Source organism: Sphaeramia orbicularis, chromosome 22 (genome assembly GCF_902148855.1).
Source record: "Sphaeramia orbicularis chromosome 22, fSphaOr1.1, whole genome shotgun sequence".
NCBI lineage: Eukaryota > Metazoa > Chordata > Actinopteri > Kurtiformes > Apogonidae > Sphaeramia > Sphaeramia orbicularis.
The window spans coordinates 6,877,996-6,893,471 of record NC_043978.1 but is presented as its reverse complement, the minus strand read 5'-3'; the positions used below and the strand labels follow the sequence as shown (position 1 = coordinate 6,893,471).

Below are 15,476 nucleotides of genomic sequence, written 5' to 3'. Positions count from 1 at the left end.
AGCTGATGTGCCGCTGACTACTGTAACAGCATGGAACCAACTGAGCAGTGAATATTTCTGTGATATACATACCATTGGTTTGTTTGGATCCCCTGTGACCATTGTGGTCCTTTAGTTTCTTTTAATCCTGCATAAGTTTCTTCGGCTTTTCTTGTATTTCTTCAGGCTCGTCTTGCATTTGGCTCCAACAGCTTTAACTCGAACCTTGCTTGTTTCATGTTGGCGACTCAAAGTCCGTCTGAATTTCCTTGTCGCCCGTCCACTTGTTGTAGCTTCTCTTTTGATCCATTTTCCAAATTATCAAAATACAGAGCTTGTGGAAATTAAATGAGTTAAATATTGGCGGATGAACAGAATGCGGAAATGCTGCCAGTGTAGTCCACCACTCAGTGTTGTGCAGTGCACAGCCCTGCCCCTTAGAGTTCCTGGTAATGGCTTACCTGGCATACCAGGAACTTCTTCAGGGTAAATTCGGGGCCAGGGGAAAGTCATTTACCCGGGTAATTTTCGGTGGAAACGCACCTGGAACTTTGAAAGTTCAGGGTAGTGCACAAAGTTCCTGCAAAAGTTCCTGCGATGGAAAAGGGCCTTTTAGTTCCACCTCATACATGTTCTAACCTGAAGAACACAAACACACCCAGGAATAAGACAGTTCCATTGTCCTTCTGTTCAGATTTGGTCCAGTTTTAGATGGTACCAGTGACTCTCAGGTACCATCTAAAACTGGACTGAATCTGAACAGAAGACAAAATGAACGTCATTATGGACACCCAGGACTGATCCCACAGTTTGACAAACACTGGGGTAGGAGGACACGTATTGATCACCTGATCCAGTATTGATCTGCTCTGTGTGTTTTCTGTCACTGATCAGTACCTGGTATGTGTCCTTGTGTTCCAGTTCGGCCTTTAAACCTGCAGGTCCAGAGAACTCTGTGTCCTTCACAGCTGCTCGATCGTTCAACAGAAACACCTCTGATCTGCACGAGTCCACATGTGAGTCACCTGTCCACCTGTTCTTCAGTCTATTAGTCCATCTGTCCATTATTCCATCAGTCCACCAGTCCATCAGTCCACCTGTCCATCTGTCCATTAGTCCATCAGTCCATCAGTCCACCTGTCCATCTGTCCATTAGTCCATCAGTCCATCAGTCCACCTGTCCATCTGTCTATCTGCTCAGACTAATCCTGACCCCTCCTCCTCCTGCTCAGACTAAACCTGACTCCTGCTCCTCCTCAGACTAAACTAGACACCTCCTGCTCAGACTAAACCAGACACCTTCTGACTCCTCCTGCTCAGACTAAACCAGACTCCTTCTGACTCCTCCTGCTCAGACCTGCTCCTGACTCCTCCTGCTCCTCCTCAGACTAAACCTGACTCCTCCTGCTCCTGACTCCTCCTGCTCCTCCTCAGACTAAACCTGACTCCTCCTGCTCAGACTCCTCCTGCTCCTCCTCAGACTAAACCTGACTCCTCCTGCTTCTCCTGCTCAGACTCCTCCTGCTGCTCCTCAGACCTGCTCCTGCTCCTCCTGCTCAGACCTGCTCCTCAGCGTCTGTTTCCAGTAAACACACACACCTGTATTGACTGAACTCATCCTCTATTTACCTGCCGCCTCTCAGCCAATCACAGCTCAGTCTGATCTGACTCATGCAGACAGGTCCTTAGTTCTGGTCCAGACCAGATCAGGTCCAGAGCGGATCAGGTCCAGCAGGTCTGAGGGCTCTGTGTTGAACCGCTGTGTGTGTGACCTGGTCCTGTGTCTCCTTCTAGTGGACAGTCTAGGCATTGACCACGATCTGAAGAACAAACTGGAGGACGTCCTCATCCCAGAGAGACTGCTGACACTGGGACACGTGTTGGGAAAAGGTGACACTGGGAGCGATAAAAATACACAAACAAACAGACACAAACACACACACAAACACACAAAACAACACACAAACACAAACAAACACACGAACAAACAAAAACACACACAAACACATGAACAAACACACACAAACACACGATGCATTTAAAGAGTGTTCACTGACCTCATCCTGACCAATCTGATTCTGACCACTGAGTGTGTGTGTGTCTCTGTGTGTGTGTGTGTGTGTGTGTGTGTCTCTCTCTCTCTCTTTCTCTCTCTGTGTGTGTGTGTTACCTATGCAGGTGAGTTCGGTTCGGTGCGTGAGGCCTTCCTGAAGGCTGAGGACTCATCTGTGCAGAAAGTTGCCGTCAAAGTCCTTAAATGTGAGTGTTTATTCTGGAGATGAGGTTGTGCTTTGGTTTTGTTGCCATAGAAACAGAATGTGTGTTACCATAGCAACAGAATCTGGTCTCATCAGCGCCCCCCCCCCCCCCCCCACAGTCACCTGTGTTTGGTCCGTGTTCTGTATCCATTCCCGACACAGAAACCCAACAGGACATCCACCATTTTGACTCTTGTTTTCAGCGTTTCCAGCCATTGTCATAATGATGCAGGGTGCAGTAGTCCCACCTCCTCCTGACTGACAGCTTTGTTTGTGTTTCCAGCCGACATCACATCTTCAGGTGACATCGAACAGTGTCTGAAAGAAGCCGCCTACATGAAGGACTTCCACCACCCCAACGTCATCCAGCTCATCGGTAAGTCCCGCCCTCGGGCTCAGAGGTCATGCCGTCGCCCCACACCCCCCTCCCTCCCAGTGTTTGACGGTGTTCTGTCCATAGGAGTGAGCCTCCAGCGCCGGCCCACCCAGCGCCTGCCCGTGCCCATGGTGGTCCTGCCCTTCATGAAGCATGGAGACCTGCACACCTTCCTGCTGCTGTCCAGACTGGGCGAGCAGCCCTTTGTAAGGCCACGCCCACCGCCATAGCCACACCCACCAAGCTGCTGCAATCAGAACAGACTGTGCTGTTTTAGTTTCATCTGCTTCCATTTGATTTGGTTCAAGTTTTTCTGTCATGTAGTTTTTTTGTGTTATTTTCTAGTTTGTTGAGGTTTTCTCTTGCTCTGGTTTTTCTTGGTTTTCTTCATGTTCTTTATTCTTTATCCCACGCCTCCTCACACCTCCTCACTCCTCTTCACGCTTCCTCACTCCTCCTCACACCTCTTCACACCTCCTCACACCTAACACCTCCTCACACCTCCTCACTCCTCTTCACGCCTCCTCACTCCTCCTCACACCTCCTCACACCTCTTCACACCTCCTCACATCTCTTCACACCTCCTCACACCTCTTCACACCTCCTCACTCCTCTTCATGCCTCTTCACACCTCCTCACGCCTCCTCACACCTCTTCACGCCTCCTCACTCCTCCTCACTCCTCTTCACACCTTCTCAATCCTCTTCACGCCTCCTCACACCTCCTGACACCTCCTCATGACTCCTCACTCCTCTTCACACCTCCTCACACCTCCTCACGCCTACTCATACCTCCTCCTCACATGTCCTCTCCTCCTCTGCTCCTCTTTCAGGAGCTGTCTCTGCAGACCCTGGTCCAGTTCATGTTGGACGTCTCTCGGGGGATGGAGTATCTGAGCAGCAGGAACATCATTCACAGAGACCTGGCAGCGCGCAACTGCATGTGAGTCCACGGAACCTGGTCCCAGTCGAGTCCAGGTCCAGGTCTCAGCTCAGATAATGTGGTTTTTCTTGAATGTCTGTGACGGTGGAAAACACACACAGTTTCACCTCAGGGACAGTTTTTATTCACCCTTTGAATTGACTGATGGTCCAGTTCTGTTGAATTGTTGGTTCTGGAGTCGATGGAGGAGAACACTGGGAGGTTCTCCAACTCCAGCAGACAGGATTATCCTAGTTCCTCCATGTTTTGTCCGTATTTCTCTCTCATCAGGCTGGATGAGAACATGGTGGTGTGCGTGGCGGACTTCGGTCTTTCCAAGAAGATCTACAGTGGAGACTATTACCGACAGGGTTCAGTATCCAAACTGCCGGTCAAGTGGATCGCACTGGAGAGTCTGGCAGACAACGTGTACACGAGCCAGAGCGACGTGGTAACAAACACACACTGAACACACACTCTTCACTGTGGTTTTGTTTCCATAAACATCTACAGAGATCAGAGTCTGAGCTCTAAACCAGGACCAGGACCTAAAGGGTCCAGGTCTGGACTCTGGGGTCCAGGTCTGGCTCCACCCCTGCAGTAATTATCCAGTAGGAGACTCCACCCCTGCAGTAGTCATCCAGTAGGAGGCGTCGCCCTGCAGTAATCATCCAATAGGAGGCTCCACCGCTGCTGTAATTATCCAGTAGGAGGCTCCGCCCCTGCAGTAGTTATCCAGTAGGAGGCTCCGCCCTTACAGAGGCTCTGCCCCTGTTGGCTCAGTGCTGTTTGTGACTGTAGTTGCTTTTATGTTTTCAGTCTGAGTTTTAACAATGTGTGTGTGTGTGTGTGTGTGTGTGTCTCTGTGTGTGTTTGTGTGTGTCTGTGTGTGTCAGTGGGCCTTCGGTGTGACCATGTGGGAGATCATGACTCGAGGTCAGACTCCGTATCCTGGTGTTGAGAACTCAGAGATCTACGAGTATCTGATCAAAGGAGAACGACTGAAGAAACCAGCAGAGTGTAGAGAAGACATGTAAGGACACACAGAGAGAGAGAGAGAGAGAGTCACACACCCACACACAATAATGTCACATTTACTTGTTGTGTTTAGAACCAAATCTGTTCATGAGGTTTTCACCCTGAACTGAATACGTCTCAATTAGTTTTTCTTCCGCCACGCCACAAATGTTAACACGAGGGTGAAAAATGCGTTCTCTGCATCTGGTTTCATCATTTCTGTCTCCTAGCCACTTCCATGTGTGTAATAACACATCCAAACGGTTTGCACCTCCTTTTCAGATGTGTTAAATATAGACTCAGTTTCTATGAGCAAAATTGCTTTCGGGTTTGATAAATCACTTTGTGTGTGTTAAATTAATATATTTACATTTTCCCCTCCCAGCACACACACAATTGTGTGTAAACGCTCCATATGTCATATTCATTGTGGTAAATGTACTAACTGGAGGCAGATGCGCTATTTTGGACCTTTGAAAGTCTCAACCCTTAGTGCGCACTGATAGTAAATCAGTTTATACAATTTTTTGCATGTGCAATGAGTTTTAATACATGCAAACCTTTAGTAGGTCCGGCCCTATGTCCTGCGGTCACCCCGGTGGCCACGCGAAAATAGCGGGGGGGCATCTCTGCTGAAATCTGGCTTCATCATGTCAGTGATGCAAACTCATAAATGTCCATTTCTTCTAAACTGCCTCCCCTCAGATCAGTTTATTTTATTGAATTTCTCTGCAGAATTTCTTTAGTTGTACTCCATACATGTCATGGTCTGTTCTGTATCCAATGGTTCAATAAATCAATCATTAAGAAATATGACATGATTTTTCAATGAAGTATATAAACAATATTTAGCTTTTATTCTTATAGACCCTATTGAAAGAGAAATTCATATTCTCAGAAAAATCACCGCTTATCAATTAATCATTAATTGATTGATAAGATCAACAATCTAATGATTAATGGATTAATCGATAATTTGCATCCCTAGTTCTCACTGTGTTCTTTGTCTTCTTCATCTGTTCTTCTGTGGTGGTTCTTCTTCTGTGGTGGTTCTTCTCTTTGGTGGTTCTTCTGTGGTGGTTCTGTGACGGTTCTCCTTCTGTGGTTCTTCTTCTGTGGTGGTTCTGTGATGGTTCTTCTTCTGTGGTGGCTCTGTGACGGTTCTTCTTCTTTGGTGGTTCTTCTATGGTGGTTCTCCTCAGATACGAGCTCATGCACAGCTGCTGGAGTCCAGTACCTAAATGTCGTCCCAGTTTCCAACACCTGGTCGACCAGCTGGAGGCGCTGTGGCTCAGCCTTAGCCCCGCCCCCCCGCACAAGGAGCCCTTGCTGTACGTGAACCTGGAAGGGGAGGAGCCTGCGGCAGCGGCAGAGGAGGAGGTGGCAGCGGGCGCGGGGTCAGGGTTGAGCTGGAACGTCCCGTGGCAGAGTCATGACGAGGAGAAAGACTGGCTGATGGTGGGTTCAGGGGCAGCGCTCGCCATCGGAGGAGATTATAGGTACATCATTGGACCCTGTGGGGAGGAGGAGGAGGGGGAGGGGGGAGGGGGGGGCGAAGCCAGGAGCCGGGACTGCGATGACGAGGATGACACCGTTATTAACGTCTGAACACAGGGGACCAGTCAGAGACGGACGCCGAAGGCACCAGCTGAACATGCCTACAGTCAGTGAACGCACTGTCCATCACATTGTAAACACAAAACATGTGTCAGAACCAGAACCGGATGCACACGGCGACCAGTCACATCAGACCAGTTCAAGTCCAGAGGGTCGGGGTTCAAGCAGACGCCGATCGGGTCCGACGGTCGATGACGTCACGGCTGAAGCTCACAGACGGACGCGGTTCTTCTGTTCTTCTTCTGTGGTGTTTAGGCCTGGTTTCTGAAACGAACCTTCAGAACCAAACTTCGTTGGCTCCGACAACCAGAAGACAAACACAAGTCCAACATCCCGGACTAGGTCTACCACTTCCTAGGACGACGGAGGACATGGCGTCAACAGAACCTGAACCTGAACGGTTCAGGGTCTGCGGGTTTAACGGGATTGTTCACCAGCTTGAACCTGAGCGTCTGCGTTTGGACCCAGTTCCACTGCCTCTGGGATTCCTTTTGGTTCTGGGTTCTGATGACAATGTGTTCAAAGGCTGACGATGCGTTCAAATGCTGATGATACGTTCAAAGGTGAAGTGAATATTTGTGTTTTTAACAGGATGTAAATGTTGTGCCAATGCGGCGGTAGAACCTGGGTTTGGATCCACTAACGTCCACTCATCTGTTCACCTCCGTGTTCTGATCCAACTTTAAGTAGAAACGACCAGTTTTGAATCTAGTGATGAAATGTTTTCCACGTTTGTCTTGTTCCATTAAAGTTGTTAAAGTGTTTTTTCTAACTGAAACTGTGATAAAAGTGTAATTTAATGAACCAAACTAATGACTGTAACTGTCTGACACTGAAACTGTGATTACTGAATAAAACCTTGACATGGAATTCATCTGCTTGTGTCGTCAACACATTTACTGCGTGTCCTTTGACCTCTGAGGCGTCTGATAAACACCATATAAGTCTGAAAATGGCTCAGGTTTTGGTACAAATCCATTTTTATTTTCCGCAGTACGCACCAGTCTCTTGTGGTGCCTACTGCAAAACACTTTAAAGGAAAAAAGTGTTTTTATATATATATATATATATATATATATATATATATATATATACATATATATATATATATATATATATATACATCAGTGGCGATTTCTCATAGACTGCAAGGGAGGCCCGGCTTCCCCTAAAATTACGAAAATTAAATGTTCAAATATGTTCGGTTGTGTTGACATTTTATTGACTACAAATGTGTTAGAACACGTTCATCTCACAAGTGAGTTTGTTCAGAATCAGCTTTATCACAAACCAACGGACGCGATGTTGTTCACTTCTCATACGTTCCCGTTGCGCTGTTTTCTCATACATCTCTGCTCAGTGCATTTGTCCGTAGACTGTGGGTGTCACTGGGCTTCAATGGGACTGAGTGGAAGTTTTTTTTCATTGCGTCAAAACTGGACGGTAATTGGATAAATGCCACAATGTTGTCCCGCCCCCGGACGCCGGGCGTCTCTGGGGGTGAATGGAGCTGTGGGCGGAGCTCGGCCGGGCTGGACGCCAGAATCCCACGTGCTGATTGGAGGATCAGTCGAAAGGCTGAACCCCGTTTGATTGACAGCTGTTTTCAGATCTACTCCTTCACTGACACAGTTCAGTTTAATACCGTCACACATTCTGCTGTGAAATCAAGAGAGAAACTACGACGAAATTACTCGTTCATTTCTTGCACTGTAAATAAAACACACTCATTGTACTTCCTTGTTTCAATTTAACATAATTTCAGCGTTTTCTTGTTTCAGTTACATAATTTAATCATTTCTTGTTCGAGTTTAATATCGTTTTGTAGATAGTTAAATCAATCAAACTGTCGGCTAGGTCGGAGTGAAAGGAGCATCTGTAGTTTAAAAAGGCTGAAGTCTAACACCTGCAACACAATGGGCCAAGGCTGTCTAAGCAGCCCAGCTCTGCTGGACATTCAGAGGACACTGATCCAGTCCCTGGAAAAGACACCTACTTGGTACAATAAGGTCACCTGAGCATTTTCTTAATATTTTTTTTTGTTTATTTTTTTAAATGTAAGCCGACAATGAGCTTCCCCTGTCTAAAAGATGAGCGGCCGCCACTGATATATATATATATATATATATATATATATATATATATATATATATATATATATATATATATATATATATATATATATATAGTGACATTCAGGTAGGGTCAAGTCACAGGAGAGGGAGCTTGGTTTGCACTTCCCGCGCCCCAATACACCGCATGACTACGAGAAGGCAGTTTTATTGACTATTTGTTTTTAACAACAACACATGTGAAATACAGCACATACCCTATTGCCACAGCACAGACCTTTCAGTCATGGTGTCAAAACTAAACATTGCCTCCACACACTCAACTCAGCTGCTCTCCCCCCCAGGCACAACATAAGTCCCATAACTGTGCAACACAAAACATGAACTAACTTTTAACGCATAATTTCAACATGTAATGTAGCACACCATCACATAACACAGTAACACTGCAAACCACATGAGTCACATGACTCGGCATAAACCAATCAGTGTAGCTCGCTACTATATATATATATATATATATATATATATATATATATATATATATATTTACATACAGGGGTTGGACAAAATAATGGAAACACCTTCACCTCAAGATGATAATGCCCCAATCCATACAGCCAGAATTGTTAAAGAATGGCATGAGGAACATTCTAATGAAGTTGAGCATCTCGTATGGCTGGCACAGTCCCCAGACCTCAACGTTATTGAGCATTTATGGTCAATTTTAGAGATTCAAGTAAGATGTCGATTTCCACCGCCATCGTCTCTTAAAGAGTTGGAGGGTATTCTAACTGAAGAATGGCTTAAAATTCCTTTGGAAACAATTCACAAGTTGTATGAATCAATACCTCGGAGAATTGAGGCTGTAATTGCCGCAAAAGGCGGACCTACACCATATTAAATTATATTTTGTTGATTTTTTTAAGGTGTTTCCATTATTTTGTCCAACCCCTGTATATATATATATATATATATATATATATATATATATATACACATACATACATATATATATATATATATATATATATATATATATATATATATATATATATATATATATATATACACAGGCCAAAAGTTTGGACACACCTTCTCATTCTTTGCATTTTCTTTATTTTCATGACTATTTACATTGTAGATTCTCACTGAAGGCATCAAAACTATGAATGAACACATGTGGAATTATGTACTTAACAAAAAAGTGTGAAATAACTGAAAACATATCTTATATTCTAGTTTCTTCAAAGTAGCCACCCTTAGCTCTGATGACTGCTTTGCACACTCTTGGCATTCTCTTGATGAGCTTCCAGAGGTAGTCACCTGAAATGGTTTCCTAACAGTCTTGAAGAAGTTCCCAGAGATGCTTAGCACTTGTTGGCCCTTTTGCCTTCACTCTGTGGTCCAGCTCACCCCAAACCATCTCGATTGGGTTCAGGTCCGGTGACTGTGGAGGCCAGGTCATCTGGCGCAGCACTCCATCACTCTCCTTCTTGGTCAAATATCCCTCACACAGCCTGGAGGTGTGTTTGGGGTCATTGTCCTGTTGAAACATAAATGATGGTCCAACTAAATGCAAACCGGATGGAATGGCATGTCACTTCAGGATGCTGTGGTAGCCATGCTGATTCAGGTTGCCTTTAATCTTGAATAAATCCCCAACAGCGTCACCAGCAAAGCACCCCCACACCATCACACCTCCCCCTCCATGCTTCACGGTGGGAACCAGGCATGTAGCATCCATCCGTTCACCTTTTCTGCGTCGCACAAAGACATGGCGGTTGGATCCAAAGATCTCAAATTTGGACTCATCAGACCAAAGCACAGATTTCCACTGGTCTAATGTCCATTCCTTGGGTTTCTTGGCCCAAATAAATCTCTTCTGTTTGTTGCCTCTCCTGAGCAGTGGTTTCCTAGCAGCTATTTGGCCATGAAGGCCTGATTCACGCAGTCTCCTCTTAACAGTTGTTGTAGAGATGTGTCTGCTGCTAGAGCTCTGTGTGGTATTCATCTGGTCTCTAACCTGAGCTGCTGTTAATTTGCGATTTCTGAGGCTGGTGACTCAGATGAACTTATCTTCAGCATCAGAGGTGACTCTTGGTCTTCCTTTCCTGGGGCGGTCCTCATGTGAGCCAGTTTCGTTGTAGCACTTGATGGTTTTTGCGACTGCACTTGGGGACATATTCAAAGTTTTTGAAATTTTCTAGACTGACTGACCTTCATTTCTTAAAGTAGTGATGGCCACTCGTTTGTCTTTACTTAGCTGATTGGTTCTCGCCATAATATGCATTCTAACAGTTGTCCAATAGGGCTGTCAGCTGTGCATCAACCTGACTTCTGCACAACACAACTGATGGTCCCAACCCCATCAATAAGGCAAGAAATTCCACTAAGTAACCCTGACAAGGCACAGCTATGAAGTGAAAACCATTTCAGGTGACTACCTCTTGATGCTCATCAAGAGAATGCCAAGGGTGTGCAAGGCAGTCATCAGAGCTAAGGGTGGCTACTTTGAAGAAACTAGAATATAAGAGATGTTTTCAGTTATTTCACACTTTTTTGTTAAGTACATAATTCCACATGTGTTCATTTATAGTTTTGATGCCTTCAGTGAGAATCTACAATGTAAATAGTCATGAAAATAAAGAAAATGCGAAGAATGAGAAGGTGCGTCCAAACTTTTGGCCTGTACTGTATATATATATATATATATATATATATATATATATTTATATATATATATATATGAAGACACACACACACACACTACGGGTGAAAAGTTTTAGAACACCCCAAACTTTCCAGTTTTGTATTGAAATTCAAGCAGTTCAAGTCCAATGAACAGCTTGAAATGGTACAAAGGTAAATGGCGTATTGCCAGAGGTAAAAAAAAAAAAAAAAAAAAAAAAAAGGTAAGGTTAAACAAAACTGAAAAAAAATGTACATTTCAGAATTATACAAAAAGGCAAACAAGAAATGGGTTAACAACTTAAAGCAGTTCTGCAGCAATGGAGGTTGATCAAGCCTCAAAAGTTGGTGCTACCAATTCCTCCAGGTGTCCCAAGGTTTCTGAATTCCTTCCAACCCCCTCTGTCTGCATAAAAGTAGTGCTGGAACACACTTTGGTACCATACCATTGTGAGCATTGTTTGAACAGTATTGTACTGCAGAAAGTAGTGTGTTACTATAAAAATGGAAACGCGGAAGAGGCAATTAACGATAGAAGAGAGACAGACCATCATAACACTTAAAAATGTAGGTCTGTCCTACAGAGAAATTGCCAAGAAAGTCAAGGTGTCAGTAAGTCCAGTTTCCTTCACCATCCAAAGGCACTCAGAAACTGGGGTAAAGGCTGACAGGAAGAGGTCTGGCAGACCCAAAGACACAACAGAATCAGAAGACAAGTTTCTGAGAGTCAACAGCTTGAATGATAGGCGACTCACAGGACAACAGCTTCAAGCACAGCTCAATAGTGGTCGTAGTAAGCAAGTCTGAGTTTACACTGTGAACAGAAAACTTCCAGTTGCAGGTTTGATGGGTCGAGTTGCAGCAAGAAAGCCACTGTTGAGACTTCAGAATAAAAAAAAGAGGCTTACCTGGGCCATGAAACACCGCCAGTGGACTACTGAAGACTGGAAGGTGTTATGGACTGATCAAACCTTCAACTGGACGTCTTCTCTTCACAGTGTAAACTCAGACTTGCTTACTACGACCACTGTTGAACTGTGCTTGAAGCTGTTGTCCTGTGAGTCGCCTATCACTCAAGTTGTTGACTCTCAGAAACTTGTCTTCTGATTCTGTTGTGTCTTTGGGTCTGCCAGACCTCTTCCTGTCAGCCTTTACCCCAGTTTCTGAGTGCCTTTGGATGGTGAAGGAAACTGGACTTACTGACACCTTGACTTTCTTGGCAATTTCTCTGTAGGACAGACCTACATTTTTAAGTGTTATGATGGTCTGTCTCTCTTCTATCGTTAATTTCCTTTTCCACTTTTCCATTTTTATAGTAACATACTACTTTCTGCAGTACAATACTGTTCAAATAATGCTCCCAACGGTATGGTACCAGAGTGTGTTCCAACACTACTTTTATGCAGACAGAGGGGGTTGGAAGGAATCCAGAAACATTGGGACACCTGGAGGAATTGGTAGCACCAACTTTTGAGGCTTGATCAACCTCCATTGCTGCAGAACTGCTTTAAGTTGTTAACCCATTTCTTGTTTGCCTTTTTGTATAATTCTGAAATGTACATTATTTTTCAGTTTTGTTTAACCTTAACTTTTCTTTTTTTTTTTTTTTTTACCTCTGGCAGTTCACCGCTTACCTTTGTACCATTTCAAGCTGTTCATTGGACTTGAACTGCTTGAATTTCAATACAAAACTGGAAAAATTGGGGTGTTCTAAAACTTTTGACCAGTAGTGTATATATACACATATATGTGTGTGTGTGTATATGTATATGTGTGTGTGTATATATATAAAGGCTACTCTTCTTCACTGTAGTAGTACTGTAGTAGTACTACTACTACCACCAGTAGTAGTACTACTACAGTAGTAGTACTACTACAGTAGTACTACTACTACCACCGCTGTAGTACTGCTACTACTACCACTATAGTAGTACTACGACTACCATCACTGTAGTACTACCACTATAGTAGTACTACCACTACTACTGTAGTACTACTACTACCACTATACACACACACATATATGTGTGTGTATATATATGTACACATATGTATGTTTATAGACATTCATATTGGAACACAAACATTTAAAGAGTTCAAATGCTTCCTCTGGTTCTGGGTTCTTTCCTTGGTTCTGCAGAACATGTTTAGATGGAGAACCTCCTGGGTCTGGGTTCTCCTGTCGTTCTGTCCTCAGTGACTCACCTCCACAGTAAACAGGTGGAACATATCCCCCCCCCCCCCCCCCTTGGCCCCCCAGGGGCTGAATCCGGCCCTGACGCTGCTTCAGTTCCACCTGTTTAACTGAATCTGAGTCCATGTGAACCCACCTGGTCCAACCTGTTGTGGGACGCTGTCAGCTGGTCCACATGTCCTCTGACCCATCTTTCCTTTAGTTCTTTGTCCTTCTGTTTCATTCTTCATTTGTTTGTGGTTTTTCTTTTTTTCTGCACTTCATTGTTTTTTGTTACTGCTGTTAAACTGTGAAATTTCCCCACAGTGGAATACAGTTATGTCTCATCTGTCCTTCTGCCTGTCCCTGTCTCATCTGTCCCTCTGAAGTTTCATTTCCTTCCAATTCAAAGGGTTTGATTCACCTGAAAAAAAAACAAAAAAAACAATGTCCAACAGGAGCTCAGGGTTAGTCCCAGAACATAGAACCTGTCCACTCTGTCCTTAATTGAATGATCTTTGTCCTACTCAGAGTTCCAGTCAAATGTTCTGTTTGGTGGATCAGACTGGGTTAGTTAACCCACTGGTTAACTGACTAGTTGAAGTTCAGCTCAGACTAACCCACTGGTTAACTGACTAGTTAAAGGTCAGCTCAGACTAACCCATGACAATGGGTTCATTGTGTTTGTCACATGTGAGGGTTTGCGGATCTGCACAGTGGATATTAGTATTTAAATGGCTTCATCCTGTAGTACTACTACTACCACTGCAGTACTACTACTACTACAGTATGGTACTACTACTACTATTAGTACTACTACTACCACTGTAGTATTACTACTACTACCACCACTATAGTACTACTACTACCACTATAGTATGGTACTACTACTACTACTATCGTATAGTACTACTACTACCACCACTATAGTACTACTACTACTACCACTATAGTACTACTACTACTACTGTAGTACTACTTCTACTACTGTAGTACTAATGTACTAATACTACCACTACAGTAGTACTACTACTACCACCACTGTAGTACTGCTACTACTACCACTATAGTAGTACTACCACTATAGTAGTACTACCACTACTACTGTTGTACTACTACTACCACTACAGTAGTACTACAACTACCACTGTAGTAGTACTATTGCTACTACTGTAGTACTACAACTACTACTACCACTATAGTAGTACTACTACTACCACTGTAGTAGTCCACCTTTAACCCTTAAAGACCCAAACGTCCCCCTTTAAGTATGCTCTGTAGTTACCGTGGAAACACCTTCATCTTCTCCAACATTGATTCCCCTGTCAAACCCAAAATACAGAAGATAATTTTACGATAAAAAGTGTGAAATCACTGAATATAGGTTAAACATACAGAACCTGTCCTTTGTGAACTGACCCTACAGTGGCTGTGGGTCTGTGGGGGTCAAAGGTCAGTGTTGGACCAGCGGCTCCTGCTTCATCTGTTTTCTGCTTTTATTGATTTCCGATCCACCGGGGTCCACGAACCCACCATTGGACAACACTGAACCCCGACTTCAAATCTAGAGTGAGCTCCGTTAGACCCACAGTCCGAACCCTCTGCACACCGGGCTGGATCGAACCGACACCGGGGCCGTGACCGGACATGTTCTGGCCTTAGACGGTCACGTGGTCCGTATTCTCACCGTGCCACCTGGCTAACGGACGGCCCCGTTCACTTACACTGGGATGTTAGCAGCATTAGTCCGGGAACTAACGGCCCGTTGAGACATAACGGGACAGCGGCTTTAACGGAAAACTCAATAAAAACAACCGCACGGGCCTCCGCCGCACCGCGCATGCGCATTGCTCCGCGTCCCCTCCCCCGCGGCTAAAAATGCACACGCAGCCAACAAAAGGAACAATAAAAACGGTTTTACATCAAATATTGATCTGTTATTAGTTTATTTCCACCGGTAACGCGGTACACATCACATACAGGAAACATTTAACAAACAGCTTTTTTAAGTGAAAATCCGACCGTTAAAACGAGTGTTGGCGTCTTTTCTGTGCATTCGAGTATGTTTTGTTTTTCCTTCATTAAACTGCAGATTAAAGATCATCTAAAACCAGATCAGACCTTCATTAAATCCATTCATCTCAGAGGTTTAACGGAACAAACACCCCATGAACCCACAAAGGTGTAGTTAAAACAGGCTTGGACCGGTTTATTCACAGTAACATGGTTTGGATCAGATTCAATGTTCATTCAAATCTGGTCTAAAAACAGCCTTTGCAATCATTCTGTTGGGTTTTTCACCGGAATCAACCTGACAATTAAAAGGGAGACTGACTGAACCTGACATTAGTTCCATTTATCAGGAACATGTT

At 44.3% G+C, this 15,476-nt stretch overlaps 1 protein-coding gene across 1 annotated transcript in view; it reads left to right on the top strand.

Annotated features, from left to right (window-relative positions):
* Positions 1-7,042, top strand: part of tyro3 (TYRO3 protein tyrosine kinase) — a 40,794-nt gene extending 33,752 nt beyond the window's left edge. Inside the window, exons 11-19 of the mRNA XM_030126945.1 lie at positions 901-995; positions 1,774-1,869; positions 2,158-2,238; positions 2,521-2,613; positions 2,698-2,819; positions 3,446-3,555; positions 3,826-3,985; positions 4,431-4,567; positions 5,754-7,042. Coding sequence (XP_029982805.1) covers positions 901-995; positions 1,774-1,869; positions 2,158-2,238; positions 2,521-2,613; positions 2,698-2,819; positions 3,446-3,555; positions 3,826-3,985; positions 4,431-4,567; positions 5,754-6,159 — 1,300 coding nt within the window. The 3' untranslated portion in view covers positions 6,160-7,042. The remainder of the gene's footprint in view (positions 1-900; positions 996-1,773; positions 1,870-2,157; positions 2,239-2,520; positions 2,614-2,697; positions 2,820-3,445; positions 3,556-3,825; positions 3,986-4,430; positions 4,568-5,753) is intronic.
* The last annotated feature ends 8,434 nt before the right edge of the window (positions 7,043-15,476 follow it).